Source organism: Drosophila yakuba, chromosome 2R (genome assembly GCF_016746365.2).
Source record: "Drosophila yakuba strain Tai18E2 chromosome 2R, Prin_Dyak_Tai18E2_2.1, whole genome shotgun sequence".
Taxonomy (NCBI): Eukaryota; Metazoa; Arthropoda; class Insecta; order Diptera; family Drosophilidae; genus Drosophila; species Drosophila yakuba.
The window spans coordinates 17,576,798-17,591,208 of NC_052528.2; the positions used below are offsets into that span (position 1 = coordinate 17,576,798).

The 14,411-nt window shown below is 37.7% G+C and overlaps 13 protein-coding genes across 13 annotated transcripts; 5 read left to right on the plus strand and 8 right to left on the minus strand.

Moving 5' to 3' along the window:
- The first annotated feature begins 1,685 nt into the window (after positions 1–1,685).
- On the plus strand, positions 1,686–2,014 carry LOC6531100 (bomanin-068). The gene is made up of 2 exons (XM_002091898.3): positions 1,686–1,798; positions 1,879–2,014. Exons 1-2 carry the CDS (start codon positions 1,747–1,749, stop codon positions 1,947–1,949), a joined length of 123 nt encoding a protein of 40 aa, XP_002091934.1. The 5' UTR covers positions 1,686–1,746; the 3' UTR covers positions 1,950–2,014.
- Positions 2,015–2,169: 155 nt separating this feature from the next.
- LOC6531101 (bomanin-065) lies at positions 2,170–2,460 on the minus strand. Its single transcript, XM_002091899.4, has 2 exons — positions 2,351–2,460; positions 2,170–2,284 (listed from the first exon to the last, which is right to left on the minus strand). Exons 1-2 carry the CDS (start codon positions 2,400–2,402, stop codon positions 2,214–2,216), a joined length of 123 nt encoding a protein of 40 aa, XP_002091935.1. The 5' UTR covers positions 2,403–2,460; the 3' UTR covers positions 2,170–2,213.
- A 567-nt stretch (positions 2,461–3,027) lies between these two features.
- On the minus strand, positions 3,028–3,408 carry LOC120321121 (bomanin-836). The gene is made up of 2 exons (XM_039372768.2): positions 3,299–3,408; positions 3,028–3,235 (listed from the first exon to the last, which is right to left on the minus strand). Exons 1-2 carry the CDS (start codon positions 3,360–3,362, stop codon positions 3,069–3,071), a joined length of 231 nt encoding a protein of 76 aa, XP_039228702.1. The 5' UTR covers positions 3,363–3,408; the 3' UTR covers positions 3,028–3,068.
- A 412-nt stretch (positions 3,409–3,820) lies between these two features.
- LOC26534916 (bomanin Short 3) lies at positions 3,821–4,234 on the minus strand. Its single transcript, XM_015195631.2, has 2 exons — positions 4,086–4,234; positions 3,821–4,014 (listed from the first exon to the last, which is right to left on the minus strand). The coding sequence occupies exons 1-2, from the start codon at positions 4,135–4,137 to the stop codon at positions 3,947–3,949; spliced, it is 120 nt and encodes a 39-aa protein (XP_015051117.1). The 5' UTR covers positions 4,138–4,234; the 3' UTR covers positions 3,821–3,946.
- Positions 4,235–5,265: 1,031 nt separating this feature from the next.
- LOC26535671 (bomanin Short 2) lies at positions 5,266–5,695 on the minus strand. The gene is made up of 2 exons (XM_015195632.2): positions 5,553–5,695; positions 5,266–5,489 (listed from the first exon to the last, which is right to left on the minus strand). Exons 1-2 carry the CDS (start codon positions 5,608–5,610, stop codon positions 5,410–5,412), a joined length of 138 nt encoding a protein of 45 aa, XP_015051118.1. The 5' UTR covers positions 5,611–5,695; the 3' UTR covers positions 5,266–5,409.
- Positions 5,696–6,679: 984 nt separating this feature from the next.
- Positions 6,680–7,333, plus strand: LOC6531103. Its single transcript, XM_002091901.4, has 2 exons — positions 6,680–6,787; positions 6,843–7,333. The coding sequence occupies exons 1-2, from the start codon at positions 6,730–6,732 to the stop codon at positions 7,247–7,249; spliced, it is 465 nt and encodes a 154-aa protein (XP_002091937.1). The 5' UTR covers positions 6,680–6,729; the 3' UTR covers positions 7,250–7,333.
- A 4-nt stretch (positions 7,334–7,337) lies between these two features.
- LOC26535868 (bomanin Short 2) lies at positions 7,338–7,692 on the minus strand. The gene is made up of 2 exons (XM_015195633.2): positions 7,556–7,692; positions 7,338–7,493 (listed from the first exon to the last, which is right to left on the minus strand). Exons 1-2 carry the CDS (start codon positions 7,611–7,613, stop codon positions 7,414–7,416), a joined length of 138 nt encoding a protein of 45 aa, XP_015051119.1. The 5' UTR covers positions 7,614–7,692; the 3' UTR covers positions 7,338–7,413.
- Positions 7,693–7,907: 215 nt separating this feature from the next.
- LOC26535244 (bomanin Short 1) lies at positions 7,908–8,341 on the minus strand. Its single transcript, XM_015195634.3, has 2 exons — positions 8,200–8,341; positions 7,908–8,131 (listed from the first exon to the last, which is right to left on the minus strand). Exons 1-2 carry the CDS (start codon positions 8,255–8,257, stop codon positions 8,055–8,057), a joined length of 135 nt encoding a protein of 44 aa, XP_015051120.1. The 5' UTR covers positions 8,258–8,341; the 3' UTR covers positions 7,908–8,054.
- Positions 8,342–8,935: 594 nt separating this feature from the next.
- Positions 8,936–9,901, minus strand: LOC26535423 (bomanin Short 2). The gene is made up of 2 exons (XM_015195635.2): positions 9,793–9,901; positions 8,936–9,720 (listed from the first exon to the last, which is right to left on the minus strand). The coding sequence occupies exons 1-2, from the start codon at positions 9,848–9,850 to the stop codon at positions 9,641–9,643; spliced, it is 138 nt and encodes a 45-aa protein (XP_015051121.1). The 5' UTR covers positions 9,851–9,901; the 3' UTR covers positions 8,936–9,640.
- Positions 9,902–10,212: 311 nt separating this feature from the next.
- Positions 10,213–10,811, plus strand: LOC6531104 (bomanin Bicipital 1). Its single transcript, XM_002091902.4, has 2 exons — positions 10,213–10,331; positions 10,394–10,811. Exons 1-2 carry the CDS (start codon positions 10,274–10,276, stop codon positions 10,687–10,689), a joined length of 354 nt encoding a protein of 117 aa, XP_002091938.1. The 5' UTR covers positions 10,213–10,273; the 3' UTR covers positions 10,690–10,811.
- Positions 10,812–11,673: 862 nt separating this feature from the next.
- LOC26536035 (bomanin Short 1) lies at positions 11,674–12,754 on the plus strand. The gene is made up of 2 exons (XM_015195636.3): positions 11,674–11,840; positions 11,908–12,754. Exons 1-2 carry the CDS (start codon positions 11,783–11,785, stop codon positions 11,985–11,987), a joined length of 138 nt encoding a protein of 45 aa, XP_015051122.1. The 5' UTR covers positions 11,674–11,782; the 3' UTR covers positions 11,988–12,754.
- Positions 12,687–13,155, plus strand: LOC26536364. Its single transcript, XM_015195637.3, has 2 exons — positions 12,687–12,753; positions 12,817–13,155. The coding sequence occupies exons 1-2, from the start codon at positions 12,687–12,689 to the stop codon at positions 12,933–12,935; spliced, it is 186 nt and encodes a 61-aa protein (XP_015051123.1). The 3' UTR covers positions 12,936–13,155.
- A 162-nt stretch (positions 13,156–13,317) lies between these two features.
- LOC26534605 (bomanin Short 1) lies at positions 13,318–14,166 on the minus strand. The gene is made up of 2 exons (XM_015195638.3): positions 14,069–14,166; positions 13,318–13,996 (listed from the first exon to the last, which is right to left on the minus strand). Exons 1-2 carry the CDS (start codon positions 14,124–14,126, stop codon positions 13,917–13,919), a joined length of 138 nt encoding a protein of 45 aa, XP_015051124.1. The 5' UTR covers positions 14,127–14,166; the 3' UTR covers positions 13,318–13,916.
- Between the last annotated feature and the right edge of the window lie 245 nt (positions 14,167–14,411).

Consider the following 14,411-nt stretch of genomic DNA (forward strand, 5'->3'; position numbering starts at 1 on the left):
GCATCATAAAGCCAAATGGTGAGAGCCATAAAACTAACCGCAACAAAAAAAAATGACAATAAAGGAAGCCAACGGTGGGGAAAAGCCAACAGGAATCAACAGTATGTAACCACAAGCACGGACGCTTAGGCAATCAACTAACAAAATGCACACATGTTCGGTGGCACTGCTTTCTACTTTCTACTTCCAACTTTCTACTTTCTAACGCCCATCCCATTCCACCCCATTGCCAGTGCCACGCCCACTGCGAAGTCGTACATAAATGGTTATCAAGAATGAAATATGTTATTTCTTTTCATTATTTTAATAAAGAAGTTCAGGCTTACGTATTTTAGGTTTCCTTACCACTCCCTTTGTAGATTCTTTTGTCAATACAAGTATTTAGTATATATTATATATTCTTGATCAGGATTAATAGCCAAATCTGTTTCATTTGAGTTTATAGAGCATGAACATGACCACTTGAGACCTCCGACTTGCCGCACTTAAACACCACTCGAGTCCTTTGAGCAGAAACATTTGGCCGGCTTTAAGCGTGCCACAACGGTAACCGGGGGCTGGATTTAATTTGTGAATACCATCTCGACTCGATGATTAACTTTTTTCGAGAGACTTGTGGCAGCTGCCGCTGCCCGCAGCGCGTAATTAAATTGTTAACGCGCACGTGTCGGCTGGCCGTCTATACAGGCGCACATTTCACACATATTACGTATACGCACATGTGTACGCTCATTTGGCCCGAGTTCATTTATCCGTAATGCCATCTACGTTGACAAATGTGTGTGGAACAACAACGAGAAAAACAACAACAACATCGCTTAGCGCATGCGGCACTAATCCTGGATGAGTGGAAGCTGGTTGACTGCGTTAAACCCTTTCTCCGCCCCATTTGCATTCACCTTTCTTCGTGCAACATCACCCACCACCCATCAACCCATTAGCCCACCGAAAACCCTAACAATCGCCTCAAGCCCCTCGAAACACCCAAAAAACTCATTTTGCATGAAGCTCGACTGGTGGTTTTTTAATGCTTCATTGGCTTAATTGCCAGTCATGTGCAAACACACGTACACTGTAAAAAAAACCATTGTGTTAAAATTAAGTAAATAACTAATTATAATAGAAAAAGAAAAAGGTGTTTGTACTGTTAGTCACACCTTTTGCAGTTAAACTTATTATAAATTGCCTAATTACTTTTTGTGGGGTGCGGGGTGTGGAGTGCGGGTGTTTTCGCAATAACTTGGCCAAAAATGGCCGCTCAGCTAAAATAAAGACTGTTTTGCGCTGCTAATAAACATAGCTGACTAAGTCTATCCCAACATTTTTGGAATTTTGTTACGAATTCAACGAGGTATGACATTCCACTTTTGGACAACTATTTTCACTGCTATCGTAGAGTAACGGGTATAAAAATGGTAGATCGAATATATAATGAAACCTTTGATAACAAAAAATGTTAAGATTTTGTATAATGATTACAAATGTATGTAAAAAAGGCTACAATCATATAAGAGAGATTCAAAATTTCTCCGAAATCAATAACTGCAAATTTCTATTTAATGCAAATAAATCGATCGGGATGTGCTGTAAAAATCAAGTTATGACGCATTTTTATATATTGTAAAGGTCAGGAATTAATTGAAAAAGTGCGCAATTTACTAATCAATCCCACTGGCGCGGCTATAAAAGAGACCTGTTCGAATCAATAGGTAGTTTTAGTCGCTAAATCGTTGAAACACTCACAATATGAAGCTGCTCTCGATCGCTTTTCTATTGGGACTTTTGGCCTTGGCTAGTGGTAAGTGCTCAATGATGTGTTCCAGAAATAATCAAAACTTTTTTCTACTCAAATTCTATTCTTCATTTATGTTCTTTTAGCCAATCCAATGAGTCCTGGCAATGTGATTATAAACGGCGACTGCAAAGTTTGCAATATTCGAGGCGATTAGAGTGTGTTGAATTCAACCGAATTTGTGTGGGATTATGACAAAATAAAATCACTGAAACAACAAAATGTAGTTTATAATATATATAAGACATTTTAAAATTTTTCAGCGCAATGTATTTAACTGCTAGTTGTTGTGACATGTAGTCGCATTTAAAAGACCTCCCAAGCAAATGTTGCAGCTCTTACAGTTCAGTGTACGAATAAAATAAATAAGAACCATATTTTATGCACAATCTTTATTTTCCATAAGTTTAGTTAACTCCATTTAGCCGCCGTGAACATTGCAATGGCGGCAATCTCCATTGATAATGACATTACCCGGATTTAGCGGAGAAGCTATAGCAATAATCAAATAATATTTATGAAATTGGGTTAATATCTATGAAACTCACGGATACGTACCCACTGCCATGGCGAGCAGACCGAAGAGAAAGATCAAGGACACCCACTTCATATTGTTGGCAACGTTTCAAGTGGAACTGATAAAAATGCACTTCATTGGTTTTCTTTTATAGGCACCTTTTAAGGTGCATTTAAATATCAGGTTTTTCCCTGATAGTAAGTATCTAAGCTATTGCAAGTACAAGTTCAAGTACAAGGTCGTTCCAAGTCGACAGGGAAATGCCCTAGAAAAAATGTTTCCCCTGATAAGACGGTACATATTACATATATAGCAACACAAAATGTAGCGATAATGACATCAATCAGTCGAATATAAACAAATAGGTTAATGTAGATGTGTTTTGAATAGGAAACACAAAACGGTTGTGCACTGAAACCAAAATATATATCAAAAACAGATCTAAATATTAAAGCCCAACTATTTAAAGCTTTTTATGAGAAGCTTAGTTAAAAGAAATTAGCAGATTTTAATTTCAGTGTTATTATTTAGAAACAAATTAAATGCTCTATTAGTTCATTTTTTTATTCTTTTAATATATGAATTAATCTTTAAGTTCTTAGAAATTAAAATAATTAGGGGAATTTTATAGGAGGTTAAATATATGAATTATGATTAATCTTAAAGTTCCCATTTCGTCGCAAGTTCTAAATGCCAAGAAATTAATATTAAAAAGATCTTAGTTTCCACATTTTAATATAGTTTTCATTACATGGCAAATTAAATGAATATATTATATATAATTCCAAAGAGCACCGCTCCAGATGTCAAAGTGTACGACATGGAAGCCGCAGAGTTATGTTCTGGAGGAGTTATAATTCCCGCATCGTTATCGGGCCTATTACAGTCGATGCATTTTCCATTGATATACACCTTTCCCGGCGTAGCTGCAATTAAGAAATGTTTTGCTAAAAATGAAATAAAATAAATTTATTTAGTAAAATGATTACCATTTACAGCTACCAGCAGGCAGAAAAGCAGCATCAAAGTTACGGCGAATTGGAGGGGTTTCATGTTTTTGCTTCGGGATTTCAAATAATTGTGACTGCGAAACTGCGAGTGCTCTGCTTTTTATATGGCATTAGTACATAGTGCATATAGTATTAACTTATTAAATATATAGTCGTTTAGTGGGATTTTACAGAAGCCTTTTAAAGAGAGATAAGGAACACTTACTCTTTAATTAGTAATTATTAAGTAATAGTAATTCAGTAATTATAATTATATGATATGATAATAATAATTATATGATTATTTTAAATTTTATTTTAAAAACATTTATTTGGATTGTCAAAATAGGGTATTCCCAATCGCCAATATTGCAATAATTGCAAAAGATTGTTTTCCTAGAACTTTGTAACACATTATGTGGCTAGAAACTATTTAAGAGGTTTGCTGATTAGCTATCCCAGCTGCCCTTTGGTTGTTATCTATAGAAATCAATAATATTTTCCCATAAAAATAGAATGTTGTTTTGTTTGAATATTTGTAATTTGGTCAATTGGTTCTTGGAATTTCTATTACATTTTCGTCTTAATAATATGTGACTGTATGTGAACTTCAAGTGGAATCTTTCTACAGCTGCATCTTTCCTGCCCTTAGGCCCTCACATTGCAGACGCGGCAATCGCCGTTGATGATGACATTGCCAGGAGTCAGGGGATTGGCTGTGTTGGAAATATAATTGAAATCATAATTAAATAACATATTTAGCTTGCGAATATCTGGGATTACTCACCGTTGGCCAGGGCCAGCAGACCCAGAACAAAGGCAACTGATAGGAATTTCATGTTTTTGGTTTTGTGGTTGGTTTCTGAGCTTGACTCCAGAGGATATGCAGCTAACAACTGATGCTGAAAGGGTTGAGCTGCACGGCTTATATAGCTCCATGCCCCAGTGCGCCCAGTCGTACTGAGCTGTCTTATCAACCTGTTGTTGGCAGCGACACCTGGAAAACTCTGGCCGAGATTGGGATTCTCCCCAAGCCCAAGTCCAAGCCCAAGCCGCAGTCAGCACCTCAAACGTAAAATCCCCAAGTCTAGCGATGCAACGTTCTCAATGAAATTGAGCGTAAACAAGTGCAAGCTGATAGCCCCGGGGTTGGGCGATTGGGAAAGGGAAATCCGAGCTGGTCCAGGGCGCGATTCTATTCACGTGCGGTGGCCAGACTGCAAACCTGATTCCATTTGACTTGGCGCCCCAGCGATTCGTTTTTCCCAGTATTGAGACCCGTTTTTATGCGTTCAATTCCGCCGAATCAATAAACTGCCATATTAGCACTCAGTGTATTAGCACGTTTTGTGCGCAAATGGGTAATCAAGGTACTTTGGCGAAGTCTGGTTTCAACTCCCAATAAATCCAAGTGAAATTCCACAAAAAAGCTTATCTTGATTCAAATATATAATCATATGCTCTTGTTTTGCTTTTTATTTTAATTTATTTCGATTTCTGCAGACTTTAAACTAATTGTTAAACTAATGTGCCCATCTTATAATGGTGATTAAGTTAACTAATTTTTTTAGACTACAGGTTAAGTTAACTAATTATTTTAAGACTATAGGTATAAGTCGGTGGAAAATAAGTATAGGTAATCGAAAATAACAATTGCTTACAAAATATGTGTGTAACAAAACATATGTATGTTATTAATAATAGTACAAATAAGTTAAGAATAGGTTATCAACCTGCAGTGCAACAGTGCGGATGAGTAATTTGCTATGTAGTTTTATCTATAAGGCCAAGAATTATTCTCAAGCTTCTATTATTTAAAGATAATTTGTTAATTATTTTATTTGCCCACCCTGTGAAGTTTTTGTAATTTAATTACAACATTTAATGTAATGTGATTTAGCTTTTATTTGATTTATTATTAAACATTTCCCTTAAGCAGCTGAATGAAATTTAAAATACGAAAATAGTTTTATTTTTCCATCATTTTATTTGTAACTGGCAATGTGTTTTACTACTAGTGTTCATTTTAGTACAAGTGTGATAGTATAAATATGGTGTTCTGGATTTGAGGTAAGCTTTTGTCCTTCTTCGATTTTCTGGCGAGCACTTTCCTACTTTCCACCGTGCACATTGCAGTACTTGCAGTCGCCGTTGATCACCACATTTCCTGGATCGGGCGACAGGGGAACAGCTGAGGAGGAAAATGAATAATTAATTATGCAATCGAATAGCAGTTAAATATAGTTATACTAACCGTTGGCCACAGCCAGCAGACCGAACACGAAAACGGTGACGACGGAGAAGAACTTCATATTGATGCTGGGCTGTTTGTTGTGCTTTTTAGATGACAGGTGCGCAGGCAATTGATTGCATTCAACTGATGCTCTTGGTTAGATTTGCCTGATCTTTTATAGCTCAGCCTCGCATCTTGGTGCAACAAGTGTGCACTGGGTGGACGGCGGCTTTTGATAAGCCCCATTGAATTGCAGGCGCTTGGGAAAATACAGAAAGTTGAGCGTTTAATTGCAGTTTGTTTTGCGTATTTAAATCTGGAAATTCCAGTCCAGCTTATGGGATGCAAAAAGGTGTGTGTTGTTGAACTAGCTGGTAGTTCAAGAGAAAACCATTAGAGTTCTTGGAAGTATTAATATAGTTGCAGTTCAATATACTTTTTAATCATTTACCTTTCTTCCTAAGAACTGAATAATTGGTTTATGGTTTTGTTTACAAAATAAACTTGTTGCTGTTTACCCCAATCTTAACCACATGCAACTGGAAATCGCTAAAATTAAAACAAACAATGGCACTAACAATATTTTGCATATATTTCGATATAGAAATGTGCGCTCAGAGAAATTAAAACCGGATTTTAACATTTTGAATACAAAGTTTGCACGTGCTGCAAATTAAAAAATAACAGGTATACACTTAAAATAAAAAACGACTTCATTAAACTTTATTTTAAATTTATTTTTAAATAATAAAAATGCTCGAAACCTAAATAGTAAAATATTTGCCCATCAATTAAGTTAAAGCAATTCATATCTCCTTGTAAATATTTAATATAAGTTGTTGATGAAATTAAATAGGAAGTCTTTGTAATGTTTAAAAACAGTTCAAACTTAAATGACTATTATTAGTAATTAAAATCTAATAAACATATAAGAGATTATTTAAATATAGGTAAATAATTGTAATAAAATTGCATCAGCGGCTCTGTAAATTTTATTGACAGGTAGTCGACTTTATTGATTCGAAAAAATGTGATAATTAATAGTTCTACTTAATCAGGCAACAGTCAATAGTTCAGCTTTGTTTTAAGTCAGATCGGTTTTAAACTTGTATGCATTACATACAGATAACAGATCTGAGCTTATCGGGACGGCTATATAAGAGGGCGACGGTGATCAATCAGCTTAGAGAGCCGCATAATGAAGAGCCTGACGTTATTGGCGCTATTGTTCTTGGCCACGTTGGCCTTTGTCCACGGTCGGTTTGAAAATTAAAAGGTTTCACCTTGAAAACTAACCAATTTTTTCTCCAGCTGGCAAGGTAACCATCAACGGCAAGTGCGTAAACTGCTCTCACGATCAAACTACTACCACCACCACCCACAAACCCACAACTGGAAAAGGAAGTAGGGGTAGGACCACAGCCAAGTCCAGCTCCAAAGCACCTCCATCCCACAGTCGTCCATCATGGGATGACGATGATGATGATGACCTTGCCGGCGGCTGGTCACTGCATCAATCTTCTGGAGGAAGTCAGTACATTGGCAGGCGTTCCAAACGCCAGTCGCGCGGTGGTCAGTACATCGATTTGGGGGGATCTGGCTTAGGCGGAGGAGGAGGCTGGCCAGGATCTGGCATAACCACCATCGATGCCAGGGGCTATCCCGGCGGAACCCTGGTGCGCAACAGCGATTGCGTCGGATGTAATATTCGTGGATGAAATCAATAAATTATTGAAATAATAAGCAGTACACTATATTTTGGCAAATTATATACATCCATATAATAGATTTTTTAGAAAGGAGGACTCGATGAATTCTTTGCTATTTTATTACAACTGGAATAAGGCATTTTACATTCTAGGGTTTATTTAATTACAATTCTCTATTTGCCACCGCGAACATTGCAGTGTACACAATCGCCATTGATGATAACATTTCCTGGATCGGGTGACAGCGGAACAGCTTCAAAATAGATGATTGTTTATTCACAGGATCAACTAATTCATCTTTGAGATTCTACCCACCTTTGGCTAGAGACAGGACACCAAGCACAAGGACGGTGATGACTGTAAAGAATCTCATATTGATTATCAATAAATAGATCCGGGTTTATAAGCTGCACACCGGACCAACGAACATCTATAACTGATGCTCTCGATCTACGGAACCAGATCTTATATAGTCGATAGTAAAATCGGAGAATCGGAGTGACTCAAGTGCAGTAGGAAATGAGAGCATTGATTGAGAGACTATGATGAAAGCTATTAACTATGCACATTAGGAATAATATTTTTAACAGCTTATCGGAGTCCTGTTCCAAATTTTTCCTAAGAAATTTAAATACATTAGTTGGTAGCTACGCAGAAATAAAACTGGTTTTCCTTTCTAGTGCGAATGCATTTTTCTCTCTATTTATGTATTTGTTTGTTTGGCATTATAAATTCAATTTGTGACTTCAGCATAAATGGTTACAACTATTGTGTTTCAGTTTGAAGTTTTCTCAATCCATGGGCAAGAATCTTCCTACTTGCCATTGCTGATGGTGCAACTAGTGCAGGGACCGTTGATGATCAGGTTTTGATCGGGCGACAGTGGAACAGCTGGCAAACAAATATTCAATAGTTTAATAATTATAATTATAAACCTAATATGAAATAGTTTTACTCACCGTTGGCAACAGCCAGCAGACCGAGTACGAAGACGGTGACGACGGAGAAGAATTTCATATTTGTTCTTGATTCGATTGAGATGAACTGATGATTTCGGCTAGTGGAACCGCCACTTATATAGCCGACCGTCGGATCGAAAAGCCACGCTTATCAGTGATAAGCCACGCATTATGGGAAAGTTTTTGGTGATTGATGACTTCTGAAAAACCCTGCCAAGACTTATCTGTGGTAAATGCTAAACCTATTCACCTTTGGTTGTGCCTCTTCTGCCTTTTGGCTTCCAGAACAAAAGCAAATTACTCACGTGCTTTTTTCTGCCGAGATAAATAGTTATAGCTGTATAAGTAGTGCTGCAATTAAGGGATCACATTCATTGATTCCTCTCAATTGTCACACCGATGAATTGTTTTTTTGATTTTGGTTCTACTACTGGCGCTCATTTCCCTCGTCGAATTCGGATATGCCCGTAAGTTCTATCTGTAAACTTTATTCATCTGAATCTCCGTTGTAATATCTGATATTTTTTAAGGAACAATTCACGAGATTTCCATTAGAAATGGTGACTCAGGATCTGGCATAACCACCATCGATCCCAGAGGCTATCCCGGAACCCTGGTTCGCAACAGCGATGGCCTCGGATGTAATTAAATCTGTAAATTATTGAAATAATAAGAAGTACTCTATATTTTGGCAAATTATATACATCCTTATAATAGATTTTTTAGAAAGGAGGACTTGATGAATTTTTCGCTATTTTATTACAACTGGAAAAAGGCATTTTACATTCTAGGGTTTATTTAATTACAATTCTCTATTTGCCACCGCGAACATTGCAGTTTACACAATTGCCATTGATGATAACATTTCCCGGATCGGGTGACAGCGGAACAGCTTCAAAATAAGATGATTTTTTATTCTTTTATTTTTAAGATTCTACACACCTTTGGATAAGGACAGGACACCAAGCATAATGGTGATGACTATAAAGAATCTCATATTGATTTTTATTAAATAGATAGATAAGCTGCACACCGGTCCAACGATCAATCTACGGAACCAGATCTTATATAGTCGATAGTAAAATCGGAGAATCGGAGTGACTCAAGTGCAGTAGGAAATGAGAGCATTGATTGAGAGACAATAATGAAATCTATTAACTATGCACATTATGAGGAATAACATTTTTAACAGCTTATCGCACTCCTGTTCCATATTTTTCCTGAGAAATTTAATAAATTTGTTTACTGATTAGTTGTGCGTAGCTACAAATAAAACGCAAAATAAAACTGTTTTCTTTTCTATTGCGAAAGAAAGTAAATTCCTTTCTTTTCATCTATTTGTTTTTTTGGCATTATAAATTCTATGTGTGACGTCAGCATAAATGGTTATAACTATTGTGTCTCAGCTTGAAGATTTCTCGATCCTTGTACAATAATCTTCCTACCTTCCACCGCGCACATTGCAGTACTTGCAGTCGCCGTTGATGATCACGTTTCCTGGATCGGGCGACAGTGGAACAGCTGCAAACACAATTTATTAGTTTAATAATTATATTTATGATTATAAACCTAATTTGAAATAGCTTTACTCACCGTTGGCCACAGCCAGCAGACCGAGTACGAAGACCGTGACGACGGAGAAGAATTTCATATTGATTCTGGATTGATTCGATTGAGATAAACTGATGATATTGGCCAGTGGGCACCGGACTTATATAGCCGGTCGGATCGGAAAGCTACGCAAATGCAAATTCAACATAAAAATTGAATAGTCAATGGAATCGAGATAAATTTACGTGTGTATCAGGTGTGTTCCGGTTTTCGCATACTTCATATATCCATAAGGTTTCGTTTTATTTCTAGCTAGCAAATAACAAAGTACGAGCTTTAGTGATTGCGTACTTCTGAAAAACCAAGTGTTATCTGTAAATTGAACTGGTTTTTGGGGCGAATCCCGCTCCTATCTACCCTCGGTTGTGCCCCTTCTGCCTTCTGGCATCCAGAACAAAACAATACTTAAAAGCTTTTGGATTTGGTGGGTCTCGAGCAGATTCGTCTTGCACGCAGATTGAGAATGAAGTGCCTGATTGTGTTCTTTGCAATTGTCGTTGTCCTGGCTTCCCAGGCCACAGGTAAGAATCAGATGGACCCCTCTCACTGCCACAATTTGCTTTATCATTTCATTACTCCACAGCCGGAAATGTGATCATCGGCGGAGTATGCCGGGATTGCAGTCCGCCGGTGGCGGACAACGTGGTGGTCGGTGGCCAAACCTACAAGACGGGCAGGCCGAGCCAGAGAACAGTCTATATTAATTCCCCTGACGCTTATCCAGGAGCTCTGGGCGCTCCATTCCGGCGACCTGCAGCTGGCGGCGGACGAGGCGGTGGCATCCAGTATCCGGATGGCTTTAGTGGTCGCCTGCCTGGTGGCACTTACCTTCACAATAGGGATTGCGTGGGCTGCAGCATCAACGTGGGCGGGGATTAATCCAATTAGAACGTGTTTAGAACATAAAATACCTCGCATTTTCTGGCATAAATTCTCAATAAATATTAAATAAATAAATGATTAATAAATTCTTAAAGGATAACCTTTTGTTAGTAAACTTATAGCACTTCGTACAGTATTTTGTTATGGTTTTCATCTGCTTCTTAACTGGGGATTTAGTTTAAGTTTTGCTTAAAAATCCATTAAAAACTATGAGAAATTTGATTTTATAGCTGATTTGTCGTTCTTATTACTATTCTTATTACCTATTGAATATATGATGCAATTTTATTAATAATTATACCAGTTACTCGTAGAGTAAAAGGGTATACTAGATTTGTTGAAAAGTATGTAACAGGCAGAAGAAAGCGTTTCCGACTATATAAAGTATATATATTCTTGATCAGGATCAATAGCCGAGTCAATCTGGCCATGTCCATATGTCCGTCTGTATGAACGTCGAGATCTCATAAAAGCTAGAAAGTTGGGATCACAAACCGCTCAAAACTGCCACACCCACACTTTTGTAAAATGTTTTCATATTGTTTAATTTTCTTATTACTATTGTAAATTTCCTATCGATCTGCAAAACATCGATTTGCGACACCCACCCTAACGCCCACAAACCGACCAAAACTGGCACGCCCACACATTTAAAAAATGTTTCGATATTTTTTCACATTTTTGTTAGTTTTGTAAATTTTTCTCGATTTGCCAAAACTCTTTTTGCCCACTCTAACGCCCACAAGCCGGCAAAAACGGTCAGTGTTGAAATTTCTCTTCGCACTTCCACTAGCTGAGTAACGGGTATCAGATAGTCGTGGAACTCGGCTTAAGCGTTCTCTCGTGTTTGCTTTTGTTCTGGAAACCAAAAGTCAGAAGAGACACAACCAAAACTGAATAGATTTGGGATTCACCACAGATTACTCTTGGTAGGCCCCAATCACCAAAAACTTCCCAAAATGCGTGGCTTATCACTGAATTTGCGTGGCTTTTTGATCCGACGCACGCCTATTTAAGCAGTGGATTTGGACAAATTTGACATCAGTTGAATCCAATCGGTTGCTCAGTGAGAAACCCATCCAGAATCAATATGAAATTCTTCTCCGTCGTCACCGTCTTCGTACTTGGTCTGCTGGCTGTTGCCAACGGTGAGTAAAACTATTTCATATTTGGTTATATTTATAATTATTCAACTAATAAATTGTTGTATGTCAGCTGTTCCACTGTCGCCCGATCCAGGAAACACGATCATCAACGGCCGCTGCACTTATTGCACCATCCGCAATAGCAAGTAGGAAGATTCTTGCCCATGGATTGGGAAAACTTCAAACTGAAACACAATAGTTGTAACCATTTATGCTAAAGTCCCAAATTGAATTTGTAATGCCAAACAAACAAATACATGAAAAGAAAGGAATTCACTTTCTTTTGCATTAGAAAAGAAAACAAGACGAGTTTTAACTGTGTGTACCAACAAAAAATGTATTTAAATTTCTTTAAAAAAATATGAAACAGGGCTGCGATAAGATGTTAAAAATGTTATTCCGCATAATATGCATAGTTAATGGATTTCATTTTAGTCAGGGGCTCTCAATTAATTTGCTCGTCCAGTAATAGAGCTCTATTTCCCATATGATTCCCATATAAACCAGCTTGAAAATAATATGCAGTAAATATTTAAAATAGTTTCCCCCACGTCACTCTTATTTTTTTCGCTGCTCTCGTCACAACTATAACTAAGTAGATGTATTAACAAAATAGCGAAGCAGGTTAGCAGAAGCTTTTGAGCTGCACTTCAACCGAGCCAAAAGCTCAGTTAAGTGCGATGGGTTATCAAGAGCGGGGGATTTTGGAAAACCCAAAGATTTATAAATATTCTAGGGCATTTTCTATTACTCCCGTGTTATTCACTACCGAGATATGAAGATGCAGTTGTATAAATAGCGTTGCAGTAGAGGGATCACATTCATTGATTCTTTTCAATTGTCGCAGCGATGAAGTGGTTTTCTATTTTGGTTCTGCTACTGGCGCTTTTTTCGGTCATCGAATTTGGATATGCCCGTAAGTTCTATCTGTAAACTTTATTCTTCCGAATCTCCGTTGTAATATCTGCTATTATTTAAGGAAAAATTCACAAAATTACCATTAGAAATGGAGACATTATATATCATGGAAACTGCAATGGCTGCACAGCAAGCGCCACCAAAAACTCAGCTCGTTTACGTTTCAAATTACTAAATTAATATTAAACTACCCACCACCCACAACTGGAAAAGGAAGCAGAGGTAGGATCACAGCCAAGCCCAGCTTTAAAGCACCTCCATCCCACGGTCGTCCATCATGGGATGACGATCATGATGATGACCTTGCCGGCGGCTGGTCACTGCATCAATCTTCTGGAGGAAGTCAGTACATTGGCAGGCGTTCCAAACGCCAGTCGCGCGGTGGTCAGTACATCGATTTGGGGGGATCTGGCTTAGGCGGAGGAGGAGGAGGGGGCTGGCCAGGATCTGGCATAACCACCATCGGTGCCAGAGGTTATCCCGGCGGAACCCTGGTGCGCAACAGCGATTGCGTCGGATGTAATAAATTATTAAAATATTAAGAAGTACTATAGTCTTGTCGTAGAATTCTTAGATTATGTTTTTTTTATTATTAAAAATGGATTTACTTAATTAGTATTTTCTATTTGCCACCGCAAACATTGCAGTTTACACTATCGCCATTGATGATCACATTTTCTGGTTCGGTTTTCGACAGCGGAAAAAATTCAAAAAAAAGAATTTCATATTTTCATTAAATAGATCCGGTTATAAGCTGCACACCGGAACAACGATCATCTACAACTGATGCTCTCGATCTACGGAACCAGATCTTATATAGTCGATAGTAAAATCGGAGAATCGGAGTGACTCAAGTGCAGTAGGAAATGAGAGCATTGATTGAGAGACTATGATGAAAGCTATTAACTATGCACATTAGGAATAATATTTTTAACAGCTTATCGGAGTCCTGTTCCAAATTTTTCCTAAGAAATTTAAATACATTAGTTGGTAGCTACGCAGAAATAAAACTGGTTTTCCTTTCTAGTGCGAATGCATTTTTCTCTCTATTTATGTATTTGTTTGTTTGGCATTATAAATTCAATTTGTGACTTCAGCATAAATGGTTACAACTATTGTGTTTCAGTTTGAAGTTTTCCCAATCCATGGGCAAGAATCTTCCTACTTGCTATTGCTGATGGTGCAATAAGTGCAGCGGCCGTTGATGATCACGTTTCCTGGATCGGGCGACAGTGGAACAGCTGACAAACAAGAATTTATTAGTTGAATAATTATAATTATAACCAAATATAAAATAAAATAGTTTTACTCACCGTTGGCAACAGCCAGCAGACCAAGTACGAAGACGGTGACGACGGAGAAGAATTTCATATTGATTCTGGATGGGTTTCTCACTGAGCAACCGATTGGATTCAACTGATGTCAAATTTGTCCAAATCCACTGCTTAAATAGGCGTGCGTCGGATCAAAAAGCCACGGAAATTCAGTGATAAGCCACGCATTTGGGAAAGTTTTTGGTGATTGGTGACTTCGGGAAAGCCCAAAGATCTATAAATATTCTAGGGCACTTTCTGTTATTTCCGTGTTTTTCACTGTCGAGATATGAAGGTACAGCTAAATAAATAGTGCCGTAATTGAGGGATCACATTCATTGCT

Bases quoted from the DNA above. Each gene is read 5' to 3' on its own strand.
- LOC6531101 (XM_002091899.4), bottom strand. From the start codon at position 2,402: ATGAAGTGGGTGTCCTTGATCTTTCTCTTCGGTCTGCTCGCCATGGCA. The intron at 2,285-2,350 runs GTACGTATCCGT...TTATTGCTATAG, and splicing joins TCTGCTCGCCATGGCAGTGG to CTTCTCCGCTAAATCCGGGT.
- LOC26535423 (XM_015195635.2), bottom strand. From the start codon at position 9,850: ATGAAATTCTTCTCCGTCGTCACGGTCTTCGTACTCGGTCTGCTGGCT. The intron at 9,721-9,792 runs GTGAGTAAAGCT...TTGTGTTTGCAG, and splicing joins TCTGCTGGCTGTGGCCAACG to CTGTTCCACTGTCGCCCGAT.
- LOC26535671 (XM_015195632.2), bottom strand. From the start codon at position 5,610: ATGAAGTTCTTCTCCGTCGTCACCGTTTTCGTGTTCGGTCTGCTGGCT. The intron at 5,490-5,552 runs GTTAGTATAACT...TTTCCTCCTCAG, and splicing joins TCTGCTGGCTGTGGCCAACG to CTGTTCCCCTGTCGCCCGAT.
- LOC26534916 (XM_015195631.2), bottom strand. From the start codon at position 4,137: ATGAAATTCCTATCAGTTGCCTTTGTTCTGGGTCTGCTGGCCCTGGCC. The intron at 4,015-4,085 runs GTGAGTAATCCC...TTTCCAACACAG, and splicing joins TCTGCTGGCCCTGGCCAACG to CCAATCCCCTGACTCCTGGC.
- LOC6531103 (XM_002091901.4), top strand. From the start codon at position 6,730: ATGAAGAGCCTGACGTTATTGGCGCTATTGTTCTTGGCCACGTTGGCC. The intron at 6,788-6,842 runs GTCGGTTTGAAA...TTTTTTCTCCAG, and splicing joins CACGTTGGCCTTTGTCCACG to CTGGCAAGGTAACCATCAAC.
- LOC6531104 (XM_002091902.4), top strand. From the start codon at position 10,274: ATGAAGTGCCTGATTGTGTTCTTTGCAATTGTCGTTGTCCTGGCTTCC. The intron at 10,332-10,393 runs GTAAGAATCAGA...ATTACTCCACAG, and splicing joins CCTGGCTTCCCAGGCCACAG to CCGGAAATGTGATCATCGGC.
- LOC26536364 (XM_015195637.3), top strand. From the start codon at position 12,687: ATGAAGTGGTTTTCTATTTTGGTTCTGCTACTGGCGCTTTTTTCGGTC. The intron at 12,754-12,816 runs GTAAGTTCTATC...CTATTATTTAAG, and splicing joins CATCGAATTTGGATATGCCC to GAAAAATTCACAAAATTACC.
- LOC26535244 (XM_015195634.3), bottom strand. From the start codon at position 8,257: ATGAAATTCTTCTCCGTCGTCACCGTCTTCGTACTCGGTCTGCTGGCT. The intron at 8,132-8,199 runs GTGAGTAAAACT...TTTGTTTGCCAG, and splicing joins TCTGCTGGCTGTTGCCAACG to CTGTTCCACTGTCGCCCGAT.
- LOC6531100 (XM_002091898.3), top strand. From the start codon at position 1,747: ATGAAGCTGCTCTCGATCGCTTTTCTATTGGGACTTTTGGCCTTGGCT. The intron at 1,799-1,878 runs GTAAGTGCTCAA...ATGTTCTTTTAG, and splicing joins ACTTTTGGCCTTGGCTAGTG to CCAATCCAATGAGTCCTGGC.
- LOC120321121 (XM_039372768.2), bottom strand. From the start codon at position 3,362: ATGAAACCCCTCCAATTCGCCGTAACTTTGATGCTGCTTTTCTGCCTG. The intron at 3,236-3,298 runs GTAATCATTTTA...TCTTAATTGCAG, and splicing joins CCTGCTGGTAGCTGTAAATG to CTACGCCGGGAAAGGTGTAT.
- LOC26534605 (XM_015195638.3), bottom strand. From the start codon at position 14,126: ATGAAATTCTTCTCCGTCGTCACCGTCTTCGTACTTGGTCTGCTGGCT. The intron at 13,997-14,068 runs GTGAGTAAAACT...CTTGTTTGTCAG, and splicing joins TCTGCTGGCTGTTGCCAACG to CTGTTCCACTGTCGCCCGAT.
- LOC26535868 (XM_015195633.2), bottom strand. From the start codon at position 7,613: ATGAGATTCTTTACAGTCATCACCGTCCTTGTGCTTGGTGTCCTGTCT. The intron at 7,494-7,555 runs GTGGGTAGAATC...TCTATTTTGAAG, and splicing joins TGTCCTGTCTCTAGCCAAAG to CTGTTCCGCTGTCACCCGAT.
- LOC26536035 (XM_015195636.3), top strand. From the start codon at position 11,783: ATGAAATTCTTCTCCGTCGTCACCGTCTTCGTACTTGGTCTGCTGGCT. The intron at 11,841-11,907 runs GTGAGTAAAACT...GTTGTATGTCAG, and splicing joins TCTGCTGGCTGTTGCCAACG to CTGTTCCACTGTCGCCCGAT.